General features: G+C 38.2%; 1 protein-coding gene across 2 annotated transcripts in view; it reads right to left on the bottom strand.

Annotated features, from left to right (window-relative positions):
* Positions 1 to 20,992, bottom strand: part of RUSC1 (RUN and SH3 domain containing 1) — a 539,195-nt gene that overhangs the window by 297,346 nt on the left and 220,857 nt on the right. Inside the window, exon 3 of one of the 2 annotated variants that reach the window (XM_044080219.1) lies at positions 5,028 to 5,660. The exons of the other annotated variant lie outside the window; for it this stretch is intronic. Coding sequence (XP_043936154.1) covers positions 5,028 to 5,660 — 633 coding nt within the window. The remainder of the gene's footprint in view (positions 1 to 5,027; positions 5,661 to 20,992) is intronic. 2 annotated transcript variants of the gene reach the window in all.

Genomic DNA, 20,992 nt, shown 5'->3' with positions numbered 1-20,992 from the left:
TGATTAATTTAAAATGTTTTTTGGTAGATAGGTAGATCATTATGCATTAAATTAGTAATATACACATACACATATAATAATTTTTTTATTAAAACAGGCTTAATTAATCAATTCATTTTATTGAGTAGTGTACATTTATTACACACGTACATAAATACATATATACATGTGCATATGTTTCGTACACATACATCTACTATAGTAACAACAGTAACAATGTTTCATCAAATTTGGAGACTAGTTTATTTTATCACATTTTGAGTTTAGATTAATGTATTGAACTTTTATTAAGTTTATTTTAGGTATTTATGTCAAGTGTAGGAGATTTATACATTCATATGTTTACATTTATATATGCTTATAAAATTACAGAATTTAAGAAATATTTTGAATTTTGAATGTTAAAGTAAGAATTGTAACATGGTTATGAAAGTAAGGGCATTTGTACAAAAAAACAAAAAAACATACACAAACTTAATGAACTAGTATATGTTTATCTTAGAAAGAAGGTTGGTAAATTTCACCAAAGCTTAAATGAAACAATTACATGTATACATATGCACACAAAAGTGACACATAAAATACACTTTGAAATTATGTCACTTTTACTTAATAAGTATTTAAAAGATGCATCACATAAGCATATAAGAGTTTTAAACATTTTATGTATTTATATGTATATACAAGTTTTATAACTCAAATTGATTAATTCAGGTTTATGACATCATTTCCTTTATTTTAATTATAAAAGAAGAGTATGGGAAGTCTCTTCTTTTTCTGAAGAAGTTCACTACATTAAAAGTGAAAGAAAGTGCTCAAAGTACTGTCTCATTGTGGTTCCTGAAGTTCTTATCTTCAATCCGTTTTTTTGGACGTTTTTGGTACACATTTTTGTTCTCAGTGCTCTATTGCCAGTTCTAACTAGCACAAGACTATTCCAGTTACTACTTAGAAGGCCAGATGTAGTATCATGTGACTATTCAGGTGGCCAGAAAAAAACATATACTAAAGTGTTTTCCTTTACTTATTAATAGATTATGATAACTATTATTCTCCAGCCATTGAATTCCTAACTTTCACTAAACTAAACAGCACAGCTTGGGGGGTTAATGTTTCAAGCTGCTAGTTAAGATATATCTCATGGGGTGGTGGTAAGACTTACCATCTGTACTAGCACACTAACAGGTGTTTTCTCCTGTCTACCTGATGAATTTGGGCATCTTCGGGCAATGCAGCAATTGCCTCATGTACACAGACAACCCTCTCCTCCTACCACCGAACACTACAACCTGTGACAGATGCACTTATATAGCCAAACTGGAAGCAAAGCTCTCTTCACCCATGACTGGACAAGACAGTCAAGAGGAGAAGGTAAACACTTGCACCACACCACACTCATCACATAGTCCCTCAAAACCTACAACACACACATAACAACACAAAACACACACCTAGATTCGCAGAGGCTCTCAATAAAAATCTGCTCAAGCAACAAAGACCTCCAAAGCAGAAAAAAACGCAGATGACACATAGCCCACAAAATTAGTGTGCCACTCAACCACAGCCCATAAGGCATAACAACGTACCCAACACTCTAGTCATAGGTGACTATAGTCGTGCACATTGATGTTCCACTCACTAGGCTAAACAAGGAGAAAGTTACTGTCAGCTGCCTGTTGGGTGCCAGTATCTGCCACATAATGCACGCACTCAGGTCATGCCACAACAAGTACAAATATGACTCTGTCATTGTCCATGTTGGTGTGAATGACCTGAGATGTACCTCCCTGGACTACATAAAAAAAGACATGGAGGAGCTCTCGATCTCATAGCCTAGGCAGGTATGCCCTAGCCCTGAGTAGCATCCTGCCATCACCCAGAATGATACCACAGTACAAGGACAAAATGATTGAATTCAACAATTGGCTAAGCTTCTGGTGTCATTCTAAGGGGATCCAGTATCTGTCTGTCTGGGATGACATGATCGACAGACCACGATGCTTTACCAGAGATGGACTGCACCGGTCGCCCTTTGGATTCCAGATACTGGCTAAGACTCTTGCCACCCCTATAGTGCCTTTTTTAGGCAAGGTTCAAATAACAAACTCACCACCGTAACAGGTACAAGCAAGCAAAATCTGAGGGTAATGCTACTCAATGCTAGAAGTCTAAACCTCAAAATGCATTCACTCGAGGCACTCCTTAAAATGGAGAATATCGACATCTGTGCAGTGACAGAGACCTGATTCAAGGCTCCACAGAGCACCCCTGCATTGCCAGCCTATAATTCATACCACACCTTTCGGCCACCTAACCTGGACCAAAACACTAAAGGTGGAGGCGTGTCCATATTCATTAAGGATATCCACACCTCCAGACTAGTTGCTCAGCATAATGCATCCGAGATTATCCAAGTGCAACTAACTCTGGGCAAAACCGCAATCCAAATTGTAACTTGCTACAGATCCCCCACCATGCCCCATGATTTCCACTCCTCATTTCTTGATGCACTGGAAAATATTAGGGTACAACCCAACACCCTAATAATGGGTGATTTCAACTACCCCACCATTAACTGGGAAAACTACTCATATACCAACTCTTTTGCTCAACGTTTTCTGGAATTCATAAATTCCAACGCCTTGGATCAACTTATTCACACCCCCACCAGGGGTAGCAATATCCTAGACCTGGTCATTACCAACATGGGCAACCGGTGTTCCACACCAGAGGTCAATTCCTCGTTGGTCAGATCCGACCACAAGCTAATCAGCCTAGACATCCACATCCCGCCCCCACCCCCCATTAGGGAAACCACAGTAAAAAGATTCTCCAAAGCCAACTTCATGCTTCTTAAGACAGAAGTGGCAAACTTCACGACACCTATGCAGATGGACAATAGAGGTACGACTGCTGAATCCTACACAAATACACTTTATAAGCACTTACAAGAGAGCATGGATCGTGCTATCCCTAACAGAACCAAGATGCTATCCTTCAAAAAAAGGAAGCCAATCTAGTGGTCCCCTGCCATAAACAAACTCTACAACAGAAGAAATAAACTGTTGCAAAAAAGAGTAAAATCCCATGACTGGAAGAACTTCCTGGTCAGCCTCAGTAAGAAGCTGAGATCCCTCATAAAATCCTCCAAAGCTAGTTATGAAAACAAAATCATCACTGATTCTAAAGACAACCACAAAGCATTCTATAGCTATGTCAAGAATCTCAATGGCAACACTCAGATCTGCTCTGAGTCAGCACAATGGCAATAAATATACAAAACCAACTGATATTGCCAACATCCTGGCAGATAGGTTCAGTGCTAACTTTACCCCCCCCACCCCCTAAAGGGCCCATCTCTATACTGGAAGAATGCAAAGTTCCTGTAATCACAGCTGCACAGGTAAAAAACACACTCTCCAAAGCCAAGAACACAGTATCCATGGGACCTGACAACATCCCAGGCTGCGTTCTACATGAACTACAGAATGAACTGGCACCCCACCAAAGCACCATGTTCAGTCATAGCCTCAACTCAGGCTTTGTACCCACTGAAGGATGCACAGCGATGGTTATCCCACTCCACAAAGGGGGAGTCACCATGGACCCTGGGAACTACCCCCCCCCATTGGCCTAATGAGCCTGGTCTACAAGGCCATGGAATGTATCATCATGGAACTTATAAACAAAGACATCAGTAATCTCCAAACTCTGGACCCCACCCAGTTCGGGTTTGTAAAAGGAAGATCATGTCTCCTAAACCTGATTGACTTCTTTGAAGCAGTCACCAAAGCCATAGACGAAGGTAAGATTGTTCAGACAGCCTATCTATCTACTTTTCTGAAGTACAGGTTAACACAGGAGGTCTTTGGCTTATGAAGTTCACAAATGACTGCAAACTAGGAGCCATAATTGAAACTCCTAACGATGTGCACATCCTACAAAAGGGTCTCACTGAGACAGATGCCTGGTGTCAAAGCCATGGCCTCAAGCTCAATGCGAAAAAGTGCATTGTCATCCCCTTTGGTAAAAACTCTCTACCCATGAGCTACCACATAGGTGCTTGTCTAATTAACACCGAAAGTGTGATAAGAGACCTTGAGATACAGGTGAACAGTAGTCTCTCCTTTGATAATCACATCGCCACATTAGTCAGGAAATCCTTCTAATTGACACACCTCACAAAGAGGATTACCAGCCAGAAAAACACATGCCCTATGTATACCATCTCAAAAAACTCCAGCTTTACTCTGTCACATATCGCCTACTCAGAGGTGATCTCTGCCTAACATACAAAGCTATGTCAAACCCAGAGCTGTTGGACATGCTCCACTTAAAGAAATCCCGATCTCTCTGAGCTACATGCTCTAGGGACCTAAACCTTGTCAATACAATAAACAGAACATGCTGGAGGGATAGATTCCTGTCCCAGAGACTTCCCATACTCTGGAAAAAACTATCTATCTATATCAAACAAAGCCCCTCATTAGCACTCTTCAAGAAAAATCTTGATGATTGGATGGGAAATAGGAAATTCTCCCCGGGGATCACGTCTGTGGCTCTGCTCGACAGGGGCACAGGAAAATAATTTTCTTGGGTGGCGAAAGCCAGGGAACCTTTTTGGCTAGGCTTGTATAGGCCCTAGGGCCGATAGCCTAGTACCTACTATGAACAGCTAATAATTTAATCAAACCAACATCTCTCTTTAACCTTGAAAAGAGAGATTTTTATGTAGTAGCAGACATTTAAAAAGTGTAAAAACATAATGATTTCTGACATCACCGCTTGCCTAGACTTATATCCTCTTACTACTTCTTTAAGCAAGATCTGCTTGTTTAATATTCTTGAACATAACTGGTAATAGTTATTTGATGTGGTTAAGATTCTGAATGTCTGAATCCACTAAAATGCTACCATGGACTTTTAAACTTTTAGAGGACAAACTGCAAACACACTATGGCTTAATTCATATGCTGAACATAGAATAAATGCATGAAGAATAAAAGATTAGAAAACAAAAGGCTTACGTTGATGGCACAGAGCACCATATTCTGAATGTTTCTCTTCTGCTGGATTCCTCTGATTAGTTTTATGCCATGTAAAGAGAGACACAGAGCTGAAATGCAGATGAGTATCTTCCGGTCCATGATTCTTCTCCTCCCCGGAATCCTTTTCCTGGATCCTGGCAGTCCCTTTATTCATTAAAAGTTCTGAAGACAGCTGAGATGGAAGAAACAAAGTAGGGAAGGTCCTGCTTCTTGGAAAGAAAGGTGCTAATTGAGAAGAAAGAGATGGGCTCTGTAGCAAAGGTGGGGCCCCTCTCTGAGGGGGGGAGTAATCTCCTACAGGAGACAGTCTCATAGGCAGTAGCTCTTCAGGAGAGACAAAAGCAAAGTCTCTTGTCTTTCCTGCAGCCAGAAGGCAGACCTCATCACATGAAACAGTCTTTAACTTTGAACAGAAAGATGGGCCGAGCAGGACTGGTGACTTTACATCACAGTTCTCCAAATTGGGGGGCTGGTGACATACAGCATTAGAAGGAGGGTCAGAAGCGGAGCAGAGACTCGCACATACTGCATTCCCATCTGCTGGGAAATGGAAAACAATTGGTTGGAAATGAAGAGTCTGTGGTCTGTGACCCTGAGTTAATACTGGGCCAGCTGGCAGTTGCAAATATGGAGGAAGGAATGCAGGGGCAGGGAAAATGTTCAGCAAAAAGAGAAGAGAAGCAGTAAAAGGGAATAAGGACCAGTGGAAGAGTAGCAAGAAAAAAAATTAAAAGGAAAGTAAAACATGTAATGCAGGGTATGGATAAAAGAGAACAAAACACAGAGATGAACACAAGCATGCATGCAAAGGCAGAGGAAAGAAGGAGGAGGGGAGGAAGGAGAGAGAAACAGAGATGGGGAAAATGTTAGTACACAGTACACAAAACTGTCACAAACACCACTGACCATTTACAAATGTCTATGAGTGAAGAAAGATAATGCCAAATTGACATGATTATGTTTTCAAAGGAATGAGAAACAGATGAGGTTGTTAGAATGTTCTATTTAAAACTTGTTGCACTTGCATAGGCATGTGTTCTGGGAGTATAGAAATGCTTAATTTAACTGTCACAAAGCTTACTCCTTTTATGAGGCTCTTTTACATATAGACAGATTTTATCCTAAAAATATACCAATACTTATATTTTTGGTTGTAGATAAAGACTCATTGTCATGCTTAAATGTGTCCATTACCAGATTCACAGGATAAGCAACACGTCCTTCTTAAACAGCATGTTACTTTACTCTCCCCCCTTAAGAAGTGCCCTATCTGCTATCTCTGTTTAATGCTGCTTGCAATTCTGTCAATTTTGACCATAAAGCCTATTCAGAAAAACTACTGCAATAATTCTTCACTTTTTCTGTGAAAACATTTTTTTGTGCTTTCTCCACACTCTCCACTTTCAACCTTTATCCACCCCACTCTTATATACATATATATCTTTTTTACTATATTCCAAGTCTGACAATTGATTTGCTACAGGTGCTTAGGTAGTTCTGTCATGTTTCTCTTCTGACTTCCTTTTTCTCATCGATGTGTACATTAAATTCTTGTAGGGCCTCGTTGCGCGACTTCTGCTGAAGCTCCTGTACTACTTTTTGTTACATTCTCCAGAACTGCCACTAATCTTTGGGAAGATAAGGTTGCCATTGCCCATGCACTACAGTTTGTTGCCTTTTCCAGAAATGCGACTAATCCTTGGGAAGATGAAATTGCCCTCAGTGGATGCTCATGCTCTACTTTTTGTTACTTTCTGCAGAACTGCCACTAAACCTTGAAAAGATGAAATTGCATTACTGGAAGCTCATGCATTGTTTTTTTTTTTTCTTTTTTTTTACCTTTTCCAGAAATGCCACTAATTCTTGAGAAGATGAGATTGCCACTGCTGGAAGCTCAGGCACTACTTTTTGTTACCTTTTCCAGAACTGCCACAAATCCTTGGGAAGATGAGATTATTATCATTGCACCCAGTACTGTAGATGTACTATAACTGGTGTCCATAAAGTGAAATCACAATGTTTGATTTTTCTACTTTAGCAGTGTACCTTCCTACATGTCCCTGTATCCTACTAGCCATCCTTATTGCACACACCTTGCCTATTTTAAATTAGCTGATACCTGTACCTCCAGCTATCATTATGGCTCTATTGCCGCTTCTCCTGCTGAGTACTTATTTATTGTTCTGTTGTTTCCCAGTTGCATCGATCTGCATGTTTTGCATTCCAAATAAGGTGTCATGCTCAGACCATCCCTGCGGTGTTACTGAGACATCTTTCTTCATTTTACATCTTTCTATAAAATCAACCATAATGCACAACACTGTGTTGACAGCAAAAAAGGCATACACTTTCTTCTACACCCTCTTCAATACCTTTTGCATACAGGTGCCAGTTGCAAATGTAAGAAATCTAAAGGCAATTCCTGGACTATAGGAACTTAAAATACTAATAAGTCTGAGATTGCAGCACTTTGGAATATCCTCCCTACTCTGGGATTTGTCGATTTCAGAGTTAATAAGTAGCACAGGTTCAGGGGGAGCCAAAGCCCACCACAAAAATATTTTAAAGGTGTAACAGAGTTTTGGATTTTTGTTGTTTTTCTGTCAGAATCTCGTTTCATTTGTTTATTTTTGAAAGTCCTGGTCTCAAGATCAAGTCTAACACTAGCAATAGGGATCCCTTATACAGACACTAAAAAGGATTTCTTACCTCCACTAATAGACATCCTTTTGGTTAATTCCACTGCATTTATTATGACCTCTGTGACCTTTTGTTTATACAATGTAAAATATATATTATAATTCTACAGCCCAATTCAACTCTAGTTAGCTCATCCACCTATCTTTTTTGATGTACCATATCAAATACCCTAATGGAATACAAATAGGCCATGTCTGTCCCATTTTTGTACGCTGCCCTAGCTATCAAGTAAAAAATCTCTAGATGGATTGTATTTAAAGCATCACAAAAATTAGACTGCTCTTACCTAAGACAAACTAATAAAATATAATTAATAACTTCATCAAACCAAAAGTAAAAAATGCAAAAACTATTAATTTGTTTCTGTGTGCCTCTGGCTTAGATTTCAAAAGGGGAAAATAATGTAGTCTAGAGATAAATATTTATTGAACTTGAAAGCAAATGAATACTTGAACAAAATGCATTTATATTATTATTCATGTAATAGCTAACCCATTAGAACAGTTTAAATATTAGATAATTAATTGCAGTTTCAGGAGCACCGTACTTTGCAACAAATACATTCATACTAGTTAATTAACTTGGAGACAAATACATTGTACATAAAATACAGAACCTAAGCACAATGTTTCCAGAGTATACCAGTCTATGCATTTCTGTAAGACATATTTGGGTTATGTGGCTGCACCTTAGGTAGAGTTTGGTCTAAAGAAATGACACTTCATTTTTTAGTTATTTCAAACCAATTTTCTACAACATAAATATAATCTGAAACAAAATAGACATATTCAGTCTCCGTCTTCTGCATGTTATCACCAAAAAAGTATTTCTACCAAATTTAAATTATGTTGATTACATGCCTTCTTGTGATAATTATAAATATGTTAAAGAATATCTACTGCCTAAAAAAGTAATTCCAATAATTAAAAAAAATCCCATTATGAACACAGCATCTTAGCTTTCACATACTCTAAATTAAGAAGTGCTTATACTTGATGGGGAATGGGGCACTAGTATCATACAAAAATATAGTATTCAAAACTAGTTTTCTGTTTAACATAGAATATCAGTTATCTTGAATGTCTACAAAACTTCTTCTTTCAGCTTTTCCCAGTTAGGGGTCGCCACAGTGGATCACTTGTCCGTTCATGATTGGCAGTGGAGTTTTACTTTGTCGAGTTGCCAGCCTGGCACCCAACCTTCCACAGAAGGCACACACACAAACTCACACCTAGGGCCAATTTAATGTGTCCAATCCATCTACAGCATGTCTTTGGGATGAAACCGGAGCACCCGGAGGAAACTCACACGACCACAGGGAAGACATGCAGACCCCGCACAGAAGGCACGCCAGCTGGGGATCGAACCAGCGAACCTCTTGCTGTAAGGCAGCAATGTTAACCGCTGCACCACAGTGGCCGCCCTAAATGTTTGCAAAACTAACATCCCAAAATTAATTTCTACAGCTTGAAAAATTATGTGTAAAAGAAATGAAAATATAGTAAAAGATCTGTCAAATATGAAAAGCAAACCATCTACAAATTTCAAATTAAATGTAAAATTTTTTTAAATAAATACAGCACTTTTCCACATGTCCTATAAATACATTAGCATAGCATGGAGTAAAACTAACATCCTTTTTATCATAGAAAAATCCTTGAAAGTAAAAGACATTTCTCTATAAACAGAGCTGTATCAAATTCAAGGGGCATTTGTTTTCAGCTCCTGTACCTCATTTTTTTGTACTTTGTAAACCTTGTCTGATTGTGTTATATAAACTCACCACATGTTCTGTGGTAAAGAATATCCTTCAATGCACTCAAGTTCTGAGTTTTTCTTTTTAATCAAGTGTCATCCTTAACAAAAGATGCCAAATGAAAATGTTCAGCTACAAATAACTCAGTTAATCTAAAGGATTATTTCTATTTTGCTGTACCTTTGGTGAACAATTAAATATTACACTTCTAAGTTACATCTCCACTAGGGAATCCACTTGTTTTTCACTAGGGAAACCTTGCTCTTGTCCTTTTAGAACAAGAAGCTTAATTTTCACTTGAAACAACTGTGGTGGATTTAAGCAATAACCGACAATGTGGTGTGGTATACTGAAGGTTTACCCATGGTTGGTGTGGTTTAATCAGGAGAGCAAAGCCCGAGTGATTAAATAAAACCAACCGTGGGTAAATTTCAATATACCACAACCACGGAGTCAGTTATTGCTATTATACAATGACATTATTTAAGAAAAAAAAATACTTACTTTTCTTAAATAATGTCTTCGTATAATGGTGCATTACTGTTCTTCTGCCGGTGGTGGTATACTGCTTCCTTGTGTTGATGTACTGCGCATGCATATGTGACTTGCGTTCCTATGCATACCCAGTACATCAATACTTTGAAATGGAAGCAACAGAGAAAAGAAAGTCTCCGTTGCTTTTTTCTTTTTTTTTTTTTGCATTTATTAAAAAAAAAAAAAGATTTTGGACACTTTATACCAATTGAAAAAAGTCAGAGCTCTCAAAATATGTCTGAGGTTGGTATGAAGCTCCTCTTCAGTAGCATCCTATCATCACCTGAAACTATGCCACAATACAAACAAAAGATAATTAATTTAACTATTGGCTTAATTATTTGTGTCATTCTAAGGGGGTCCAATATACATCAGTCTGAATGAGATGATTGACATCGCAACCTACTTTGTCAGGGATGGCATACATCTCTCTCTCTCTCGTCATGGCTTTTAGTACATTGGCCAAAACTTTCCCCATCTGCATAGTGCTTTTCTAAGACAAGGTTAATCTCATCAAACTGATGACATGGTCAGCAAAATCAAGATTATTTAAACATTGTGCTGCTCAATGCCAAAATCCTAAATAAAAAGTTTCACACCTTATAAACCTTCCTGATCCTTTAAAAATATATATCTAAATAATTGCTGGCATATGATTTCAGTGTAGTGATAGGACCCCTGGAGTATCATTTTTTAATGCATGCCAATCATTCAGCACCCTCCCACCCCTCCAAGAATGACTGTGTTATTGGTGGTGGCATGTTTATATTCACAGGAAGTCCACTCATACTTATAAGGTAAGACAATGGCCTCCATCTCCTCTATATCCTAATTCCATCAATAAGAATTTGGACCATATCACAGTCAACTACAAAACCCTCAAACTATCACCAATAGTATGTGAGGCATATTTAAACAAACTCAAGTCCCTCACCATTGAACCAAATACTATTCTCCTAGAAGATTTCAACAATCCTTCCATAAATGGAAAACCTACACTACCACAAATAAGTATGCACAATGCTTTCTACATTTCATAAATACTAACTTTTTAGACCAGCTAGCTCACATCCCAACTGCCGACTCAAAAATATTGGCTCTAGTCCTCACAAATATGACCATTCTATGCTCTACACCTGTAGTTACCCTACCATTGGTTAAATCTGACCAACTATCAGTAATATTCATTTGGAGAGCGAGACTGGACCTAGCATCATATCTGACTATCTTTATAGATCACTAAAGGGCAAATCTACTACAACTAGCTGATAGCCTGTTGAAATGCAAGCACCCCTTCCCATTGATAACCCAATATCACACACTACTGTATTCATGGTCAAGTTCTATTATCACCTAAATGCTTCTAAAAGAAGCCTTAGTCTCTATCAGATGCAGATATAATGCTATGTTCAGCAACAATCCCCTAGTGTGGAATCATAGTAATAAACAAACTATACAATAAAAGTTGAAATGTATTGCCCATAACAATAAACTATTTATTATAAAATATTTTTATAATAAGGCTGGCTTACATCTAAATGCATCTGGTGCCCAAGTGATTTATAAACTACTCAAGTCCATCATGGAATGTTTTTAATAAGAAAGGAGACAACCAGTAAAATAACTTAGTTAATCAAAGTAATTTATTTTATACACTCTGAGAAATAAATATGAAAGGAATATTATTGCTTGTGATCTAGTTTTACATTTCTTTTTTCCATGGAAATTTTTGCCTCGGTGCAACTCCCCATCAGCTGCTAACAAGGTCTCTCCTCATCCATGGGGTCTACCGGGCACTCCTCTAGTAGCAGGAGTGCCTGGTAGGCCCCATGGATAAGGCCTAATGGGCACACTTCTAGTAGCAGGAGTTACTCTGACCCATGCTCGGTGCCAATGGGGACGCAGAGTCCCCTGATGCAGCTCCATATTGATGCTGAGGAATGTTTTTGCCCTGACCATTTTCCCCTTCCTCTGTGCATGCCTGTTTACATGCAGGAAGTGGACATGCAATGGGGACATGCTAGCATATTGTATCTCCTATGTGGTGACTTAACCATTGTATCTCACTATTCCTGCTTAGGACAATGACACCCCCCCCCTTGCATGTCCCCATCCCACTTTATGGATCAAACACAAGGAGTGTCCAAATGTGCTAGGCATGCCCATCCTTCCTCTGACAGCACCTGAGATGCCTAAGCATCTAATCGAACTGAGGTCACCTGGTCTGTAGTCAGGGCTTTAATTCTCTATGCCATGGCACTGGCTTGAAGTAGAGTCTGAGCCCTCTGCATGTGATATACTTGTTGAGGGCTACATACTGTTAAAATCTGATAGGTAGTACTCCTCTGGTGATGGTAAAGTAATCTGTGTGAATCAGTAACTAAAAAATGGAAACCAAAGTTTTCTACATCCTTCATCTTAGACTGATGTTTCAAATGAATTTGGCAGTTCTATACTGTCTTTGGAGACCTTGTCTCACCTTTCCAATGATTTTAATCTGATAAAACTCTTTTTTGAAATGTATTTCTTCCCAGTTTCAGGCTAAAGACCTTATTTTTACTTGGGGACTTAACTTTTTCCATCTTAGATTGTCATGATACATATTTTCCCTATACTATGACTTTGTCATTCATTGCTCTGCTTATGAGCTGAGAAAACTATTTGTCTCACATATTTCTTCACTCCATAGTGTCTGTTCAACACACTTCCTCCTCTTAGTAACATTTGTCTTGGTTGTCTTGGTTGTTTCTTAATGGATGGTCAAAATATAGTGTGATTACTTTCTGTATTTATTTTTCCAACAATAACAAACGAGTAACTATAAATAGAAACTATGATGTCATTGCATCTGTATTAAGAGATATTAATCACAGCTGATTCACCATATTTCATTCATACACATTTCTGTTGATATGTTACTTATTTATGACAATACTAGTTCACAACTCACTTTTCATGAGCCTCTTAGTGTTATATCAAACACAGTTGGAAAGTGTGATACTTCAATGCATTTATAAAAGGAGGACATTGTCACAATACGTAACTATGTGAATCTACCCTGGGATTAAGAAATGCTCAGTATACTGTGTGATCTCATTCGTGGCAGGATTGCACAGTGTGTTAAGCCTGAGTGACTCAGAGACTGCTTTACCACTATAGCAATATGAAAGTGCAAGCCTGTAGAGAGAAACATGGACCTGCTGCTGAAGGCACATGCAAATGTGGCAGTTTGGGGGGCATGGCTAATGCTAATTAACAATATGCTCTGCCCCTAAGCTATCACTGGTATCTCAATAGCTCAGGAGATCAATTCAGAGAATAAGTCTTCTGAGCTATTTGGGGAGAGAAATAGAAAAAGTATACACTGTCCTTTGTCAGTATACAGCCATTAACTTTACTGTAAGGATCATGACTGACAGCACCACAGGAAACTGTGAAGCCATGTGTGTGTGTGTGTGTGTGTGTGTGTGTGTGTGTGTGTGTGTGTGTGTGTGTGTGTGTGTGTGTGTGCATGCACGTACATGTATGCATGTGTGTCAGTGTTTGTCTTTGTATGCGTGGGGGAGGTCTGTGTGTGTGTGTGTATGTGTGTGTGCATGCGCATGTGTGTGTGTGCATGTGCATGTGTGTGTGTGCATGCTTATGTGTGTGTGTGTGTGTGTGTGTGTGTGTGTGTGTGTGTGTGTGTGTGTGTGTGTGTGTGTGTGTGTGTGTGTGTGTGTGTATCTGCATGCCTGTGTGCATGTGTGTGTGTGTGTGTGTGTGTGTGTGTGTGTGTGTGTGTGTGTGTGTGTGTGTGTGTGTGTGTGTGTGTGTGTGTGTGTGTGTGTGTGTGTGTGTGTGTGTGTGTGTGTGCATGCGTGCGTGTGTGCGTATGTGAAGGTACCTTTAAAACTGCACTGCATGGGGTGGTAGGGGGAACACTAGTGTAGTTACATCTAGCAGTGCAGTATCTGATTCAGAGACATCATAATGAGCCACTAGAAAAACGTTGCTCACTGCAGCTTTATCATGTCCCTGAAGATTACTGCTGTCATGAACTATGGTATTGCCCAAATAGTGCTAGTGATAACTTTTCTGAATCCTCACCTTAAACTTTCTTGTTTTCTTATTCAGCCATATCCTGTCAAGCCTAAAGACAACTTAAAAGTAAAAAAAGTAAAAAAAAAGATATGTTTTATCTCTTAGTGCTAAAACGATAATGCTACCCTGGTTAGATACATCAATACAAAAATATAAACTTCAGCTACCCTGTAGTCAGGCAGATTTAATGAGCCTTGCTTTCCAGGTCAGGAGTGTTCTGCTGCTAAGCTTGAGCTTGAATAACTATAAAAATAAACAGTCCTTTTATCAGGGGTAAAGGGATTATACCTGCCTATTAAACAAGCCTAAAATCTGATGTCTCAGACAGATGTGGTCTCAGTATCATAAGAAGCAATCTCAATATTAATCCTTAGTAGGCTAATTAAAAAAAATCTCACCAACACTCTTAGTAAAAATCACAATTTGGGAAGCCAAATTTTGGTTAGTGGACCCTCAGACTTGTAGACAAATCTTGGTTGGTGGAAGAAGTAACACCATACGCTGTTCAGTTTGTAGTTAGTAGATCTTTATTCCTTGTTCTTCTTGTAGAGAATTGCATCAGACAGGCCAGAAATAGTGGCAAACCTCCAGAAATTGTCTCTCCAAAGGACCAGCTCCCCCTGGTTACTTTACAAGATACCTTTAAGGTTTTTGCTGAAGTACAATGATATGTCCACTCTCCCAAACATGTTGCCAGTTCAGAAAATATAACTGCTACTCTCCCAGTGGTAGCTAAAGAGAAAATCTTTACATATAAAAAAAATCAACTGTATAGTCTCCTACAGTCATAGTCATGTGACCTTTCACATTCACTTGTTGAACCTGATTTAGTCAGACTCACAGTTTTAATGTTGATTATAGAAATGTCATCTATCCCACAGCTGACTTTTTGTCATTTACCCTTTTGTAGTACATAATGCTTCCCTTGCTGGTGGTTAAGAATGATCAAAATTTAAACTAAAACTTAACTCCAATGTGGCAGGACTTCAAGTTCTTATATAACGTAGGAGGGCAGGGTAGACACTGTAAGGTAAATCTGCCTTGAGAATCTAGATTATTTTAACCTCTGCATCCCAGCTGACCAAGAGAGTCCTTAATTTAAATATTAATTTTTATATACCTAGGAAGCATGGGCCATTCTCCATCCTATCCCCATCTAGGGCAATCTGACTTAAGTTGTGAAGTGTTAACACAAGTTTTGCATATAAATTGGATGAACCTGCATCTTAACCTTTGAATGCTTCAGCTCCAACTTCAACTTTTTTTTAAATTTCTGGATCCAAATAGCAAAAAGCACACACAAATTGCAGCAGTAAAAGCATCAAGCAAAAATAATATAAACCAATATAAAACAAAAGTTAAACTAAAAGTGAAAAATATGATGAATAGTTATATAAGGAAATAAAGCAATAAATTAATACGTATCAGTGAAAGGATGAATAAATATTGACATAAAGTTGGTCAACAAATGGACCAAAGTATAGTAAATAGCATCTGCCAGGGAATGAAATGGATTAACCATAAACTAGATGAGAAACATGTTTTCAGAGCATGCTTAAAACTGGCAAAAGCTGTGGATTATCTCAGTCATACAGGTAGCAGATTCCATAAATAATGACGTTAGTAACTAAAAGCTCTAGTAGCTAAGGGCTCCAGGTGAAATGTAGGAATTGACAGCAGCTCCTGTGAGGATGAATGCAGACATTAAGTCAGTATATACTAGGACAAGGGATCCTGCACATGCAGGGGACCCGAGCCATGCAGGATTAGGTAGATTAACACAAAAGTGTTGTCTAGTATTCACTGTTTGATTGGCAACCAGTGCAGGCTAAGCAGAACCGTGTTGGTACTTAGGAAAGTCAGAAGCCGAGTGGTGGAGTTCTAAACCAGCTGCAAGCAAGCAAGTTACATGTCAGAAAGACCCAGGTATAAGGCATTGCAGAAGTCCAACTGGGAGGAAACAAGAACATTTACTACAGTAAAGAGATCAGAAATTCTATGAGGTGTTTTATGAGGCAGATATTCCAAAGATGGAAGAAGGATAACTTAATGATAGTCTGTTGTCAATAATCACTTCTAAATCATGCACTCTAGACAAAGAGCTCATCTTGTCCCCACTATATATGTTATCAAGCAACAAGATCAACAGCAAAGAGTCTTTGAGAGTTGCATGGATGACCATGCCACTATCTTGGATGTGATAACCTTAAGTCTATTATTGATCAGTCAGTCATGAATAGATACCAGGCCACATGCTAGGTGGTTTTGAGCAGTCACAGTGTCTGTAGGGAAAGAGAGCTGAAGTTATGTGTCATCAGTGTACCCATGATACTGTAATCCTCTGTAGGGAATAACATCGCCTAGCAGTGTCAGGCAGACAGTGGGAAGAAGATGTCCTAGAATGGAACCTTGCAGTGCTCAGCATTCCAGAGGATGGAACGAGGAAGAATTATCCCTGGATACTACCCTTTGGGAGTGCTCAGAGAGGTAGGAGGTAAACCAATCCAGGACAGCACCAGAAATGCCACAGTAAGAAACCAAATGGTCCAGACGAATAGAATGATACACTGAATCAAATACCAATGAGAGACAGAGAAGGATCTTTGTGCAGGATCTGCAGCTCATTCAATAAATGTAAAATGCTGGCCATTTTAGTTACGCTTATATGCTCCCAAATCTTGATAGATCTTTTATAATTGGTTGTTTAAAGCAGTGCTGCTCAATTAATACAAGTCTCACAGCTTCTTTTCCACTTTTGTCCAAAGTATAATGTATAATATATGGAATTCCACTTGTACTCAGATCCGCTCACATTATTAAAATTCTTCCTTCCAGCATTATTCTGGATTTCTTTAAGTGTTTACTTTGAACATGTACAAATCTCAAATGATTTCATCAGCTGTGGTATTTGGAATGTGGTGGCTTGTTGATGCCCGACTATCAGCATGTCATCAAAGTATGTTGGCCGCTTATACACTCTTCTGATGTTTCTATAACTCTCTTTATTCTTGATGAGCTCTTAACTACCAGAACCAAGGAATTTTGTCACCAATGTAAAGAAGACACTGTTGTCATCTGTGCAAAAGAGAAGTCTAATGAGAGCTTCAAGAAAATGGTGTTGGGAAAGGAAAGACTGCGAGTCCTCTGGAAAGCTTTTCTTCTCAGTAGTGTTAAGTGTGGGATGGGTAAACAGGTTAAAATTCAATGTTATGTGTGGCCTGATGCATACTAACATGCAGCCATGTATTCTAGGGAGAGGATAACAGCAGGCATATGATATCGGGAGGAGAGTACAAAAGAGGTACATATGATAATGCTGCATAATGACCCCCACCAAACAGTGAACAAGAAGGTGGTGGGGTCCCCTGAGAGCCATCATAATGGGATCTAATCCACCATTGCTGTTTTATCTTTGGGCCATTGGTCAGTATGGAATTTGGCCAGACAGAAAATCTGGGCTCCTAACTGCAAATCAGCCAGGATGAGGTAATATATTGTCTTGTTAATTCTACTATATCTACAGACTGAGGCTGACAGGAATGGGGCAAATGTGATATATATATATATATATATATATATATATATATATATATATATATGAGATAGAGCTATGTCATGTGATCAGCTTTTTGGAAAGTCGAACTTTGTACGATCCAGACCATATGATCGACTTTCCTCAAAGTCAAACTTAAGAAAACACCCAAAATCTGTTGTTTTTGAAGGGGGGGGGTACAAGCCTTCTTGCACCCCTAGCACTCCCTGCAAATTACATATACCAACTCTGACACTGAATTACAGTGGGGAAAAGGATATATACCCCGATTCCCACTGTACTGTGCTCTCCATACAATACTTCAAGTTTTCAGAAAGTCAATTATATGATCTCGACCGTATGAAGTTCGACTTTCTGAAAAGTTAGTCTTCCGAATGGAACCCATATATATATATATATATATATATATATATATATATATATATATATATATATATATATAGACAGTTAGATAAAGGTATCAGCTGTTCATTGTCACAGAGGGAGTGCTCCAGTATGTGGTGTCAGCAACATTAATTCACTTGGGTCTAGAGTAGCTGATGGGCCTGCAGAATTTGAGCACTCAGTATCCAGCTCTCCCCTCTTGGAGAGTGGGTATTGGATTTGTGCATTGTTTATCAGGTGCCATATGAAGCCTAGCGACTTGGATCAGACAGACTTCAGTGAGTGGAGGCTGCAGACAGAGGTCTGCAGCTGGATGTATGGATAGAAGACATGCTGTTTTTACACTGAAGTCACTACTTGTTGGGTGCCATAACAGAATGAAACCTGGAATGGGGAATTAAATTGCTGAAGAAAATTCACAGGAAAGCAACAGAAGTAATACAAGTAATGGGAAAACGGAATGCAAAGAAAGGCTTAATTAGCTAAATGTTTTCACACTAGAAGAAAGGAAGGAAACTGAAGCTATACTACACAAAGCAGTATGGGGAAGCATGATGGTACAGGTTTAAAGAGGAAAGATAGAGAAGAAAGATATGTATTAGATTGGCTGAAAGTATGTATGTCAGTCTTGATATTAGAAAAAACTTTTTCATAGAGAGACTGTTAGTTAAGTGAAACATAATGCCATGTAACTGTAAACTGTAAGGCCACAGATATGTTCATGATTACCTGGGATACACAAGACTGAGAAAAGGTACAGTTTGGGCAGTTACTGTTTGTAGAATAAAAAGAATAGAAACTAGTCATGTAATTTTGTCTTTTTCTGCCTTCAACAATATGTAATAGTAGGTAGGACATATACAAAATAATTTGATTTCACAGTATTACAGATTAGGAGAGTCCATCACCAGCCTTCACCCTGGAAGAAATGAATAAAGCAGAACAACTAGAAGAAACTCCTAGGTCAGCAGCTTAGAGCTAAGGGGCAGAGGGAGAGAAAAAAAATTGTAATACCTTCTGTCTTATGATTTCAAGAAATACCTGGAATGTCATTTTTTTTATATTTGTGTTTTATTCAAATTTTCAGCTGCATGTCACACTTTGCATGTCTATTGCATTCCTTTTCATAAGTAATTCTTGTAATCGGTTTTCTTTGTGAGCTTGAAAAGATATATTTTTGCAAAGTATGGGTATAATTCATCAACTACACAGATCTGTAGGAACTGTATAAGCCAACATTCCATTTAAACCAACAGAAATCAGGAAGGCGTTGATAAAAAATAAATTGAATAAAAAAACTATAATACTTGTTTTAATAGCTACTGTTAAGCATTTTCACAGCCATCATGGGGTCAAGTCAGAACTTTTTCTAAAATATTGACGACTTACTCAATACATCACAGAGACCAAGTTCAAAAAAGAACATTTCTATTAACTGTGATTTAAAAATGTAGGCAGCAAAATAATGATTTCAGGTTTTAAATTTTGGAGTTTTGTACTACAGAATTTTATTTATTTTTTTTGTACTGAACACATTTTTCACATTAGATCAAATATGGTATGTAAAACATGATTTTAAATGTATATATATAAGTATATTTCCTTCATTTTATTGTGGTTGTTATAACTTGGGGACTGATTTCTCAGATCTAGCTCTGTTGAAACTGTCTTGTGTGTGTGTCTGAAGCTCTGCACTAGTTGTTAAACTGCTCTGAAATTCCTTTAAGTGTTAATTAGCTTGGGGGGTTTTCTGATAACTTTAAAACCTGTGTTGGTTACATCTCTGGTAATCATTTTAAGTAGAGTTGCTGCTACTGAGATTTGTCTGCATACATCAACTGGACATAAGCTGATTTAAGTATATTTCCTTCATTTTATTGTGGTTGTTATAACTTGGGGACTGATTTCTCAGATCTAGCTCTGTTGAAACTGTCTTGTGTGTGTGTCTGAAGCTCTGCACTAGTTGTTAAACTGCTCTGAAATTCCTTTAAGTGTTAATTAGCTTGGGGGTTTTCTGATAACTTTAAAACCTGTGTTGGTTACATCTCTGGTAATCATTTTAAGTAGAGTTGCTGCTACTGAGATTTGTCTGCATACATCAACTGGACATAAGCTGATTTAAGTATATTTCCTTCATTTTATTGTGGTTGTTATAACTTGGGGACTGATTTCTCAGATCTAGCTCTGTTGAAACTGTCTTGTGTGTGTGTCTGAAGCTCTGCACTAGTTGTTAAACTGCTCTGAAATTCCTTTAAGTGTTAATTAGCTTGGGGGTTTTCTGATAACTTTAAAACCTGTGTTGGTTACATCTCTGGTAATCATTTTAAGTAGAGTTGCTGCTACTGAGATTTGTCTGCATACATCAACTGGACATAAGCTGATTTAAGTATATTTCCTTCATTTTATTGTGGTTGTTATAACTTGGGGACTGATTTCTCAGATCTAGCTCTGTTGAAACTGTCTTGTGTGTGTGTCTGAAGCTCTGCACTAGTTGTTAAACTGCTCTGAAATTCCTTTAAGTGTTAATTAGCTTGGGGGTTTTCTGATAACTTTAAAACCTGTGTTGGTTACATCTCTGGTAATCATTTTAAGTAGAGTTGCTGCTACTGAGATTTGTCTGCATACATCAACTGGACATAAGCTGATTTAAGTATATTTCCTTCATTTTATTGTGGTTGTTATAACTTGGGGACTGATTTCTCAGATCTAGCTCTGTTGAAACTGTCTTGTGTGTGTGTCTGAAGCTCTGCACTAGTTGTTAAACTGCTCTGAAATTCCTTTAAGTGTTAATTAGCTTGGGGGTTTCTGATAACTTTAAAACCTGTGTTGGTTACATCTCTGGTAATCATTTTAAGTAGAGTTGCTGCTACTGAGATTTGTCTGCATACATCAACTGGACATAAGCTGATTTAAGTATATTTCCTTCATTTTATT

The sequence above is a fragment of the Protopterus annectens genome, chromosome 8.part0 (genome assembly GCF_019279795.1).
Source record: "Protopterus annectens isolate FY-2018-M chromosome 8.part0, PAN1.0, whole genome shotgun sequence".
NCBI classification, from domain to species: domain Eukaryota; kingdom Metazoa; phylum Chordata; order Ceratodontiformes; family Protopteridae; genus Protopterus; species Protopterus annectens.
Note: the sequence above shows the minus strand (reverse complement) of the source record. Positions and strands in the feature narration are given on the sequence as shown.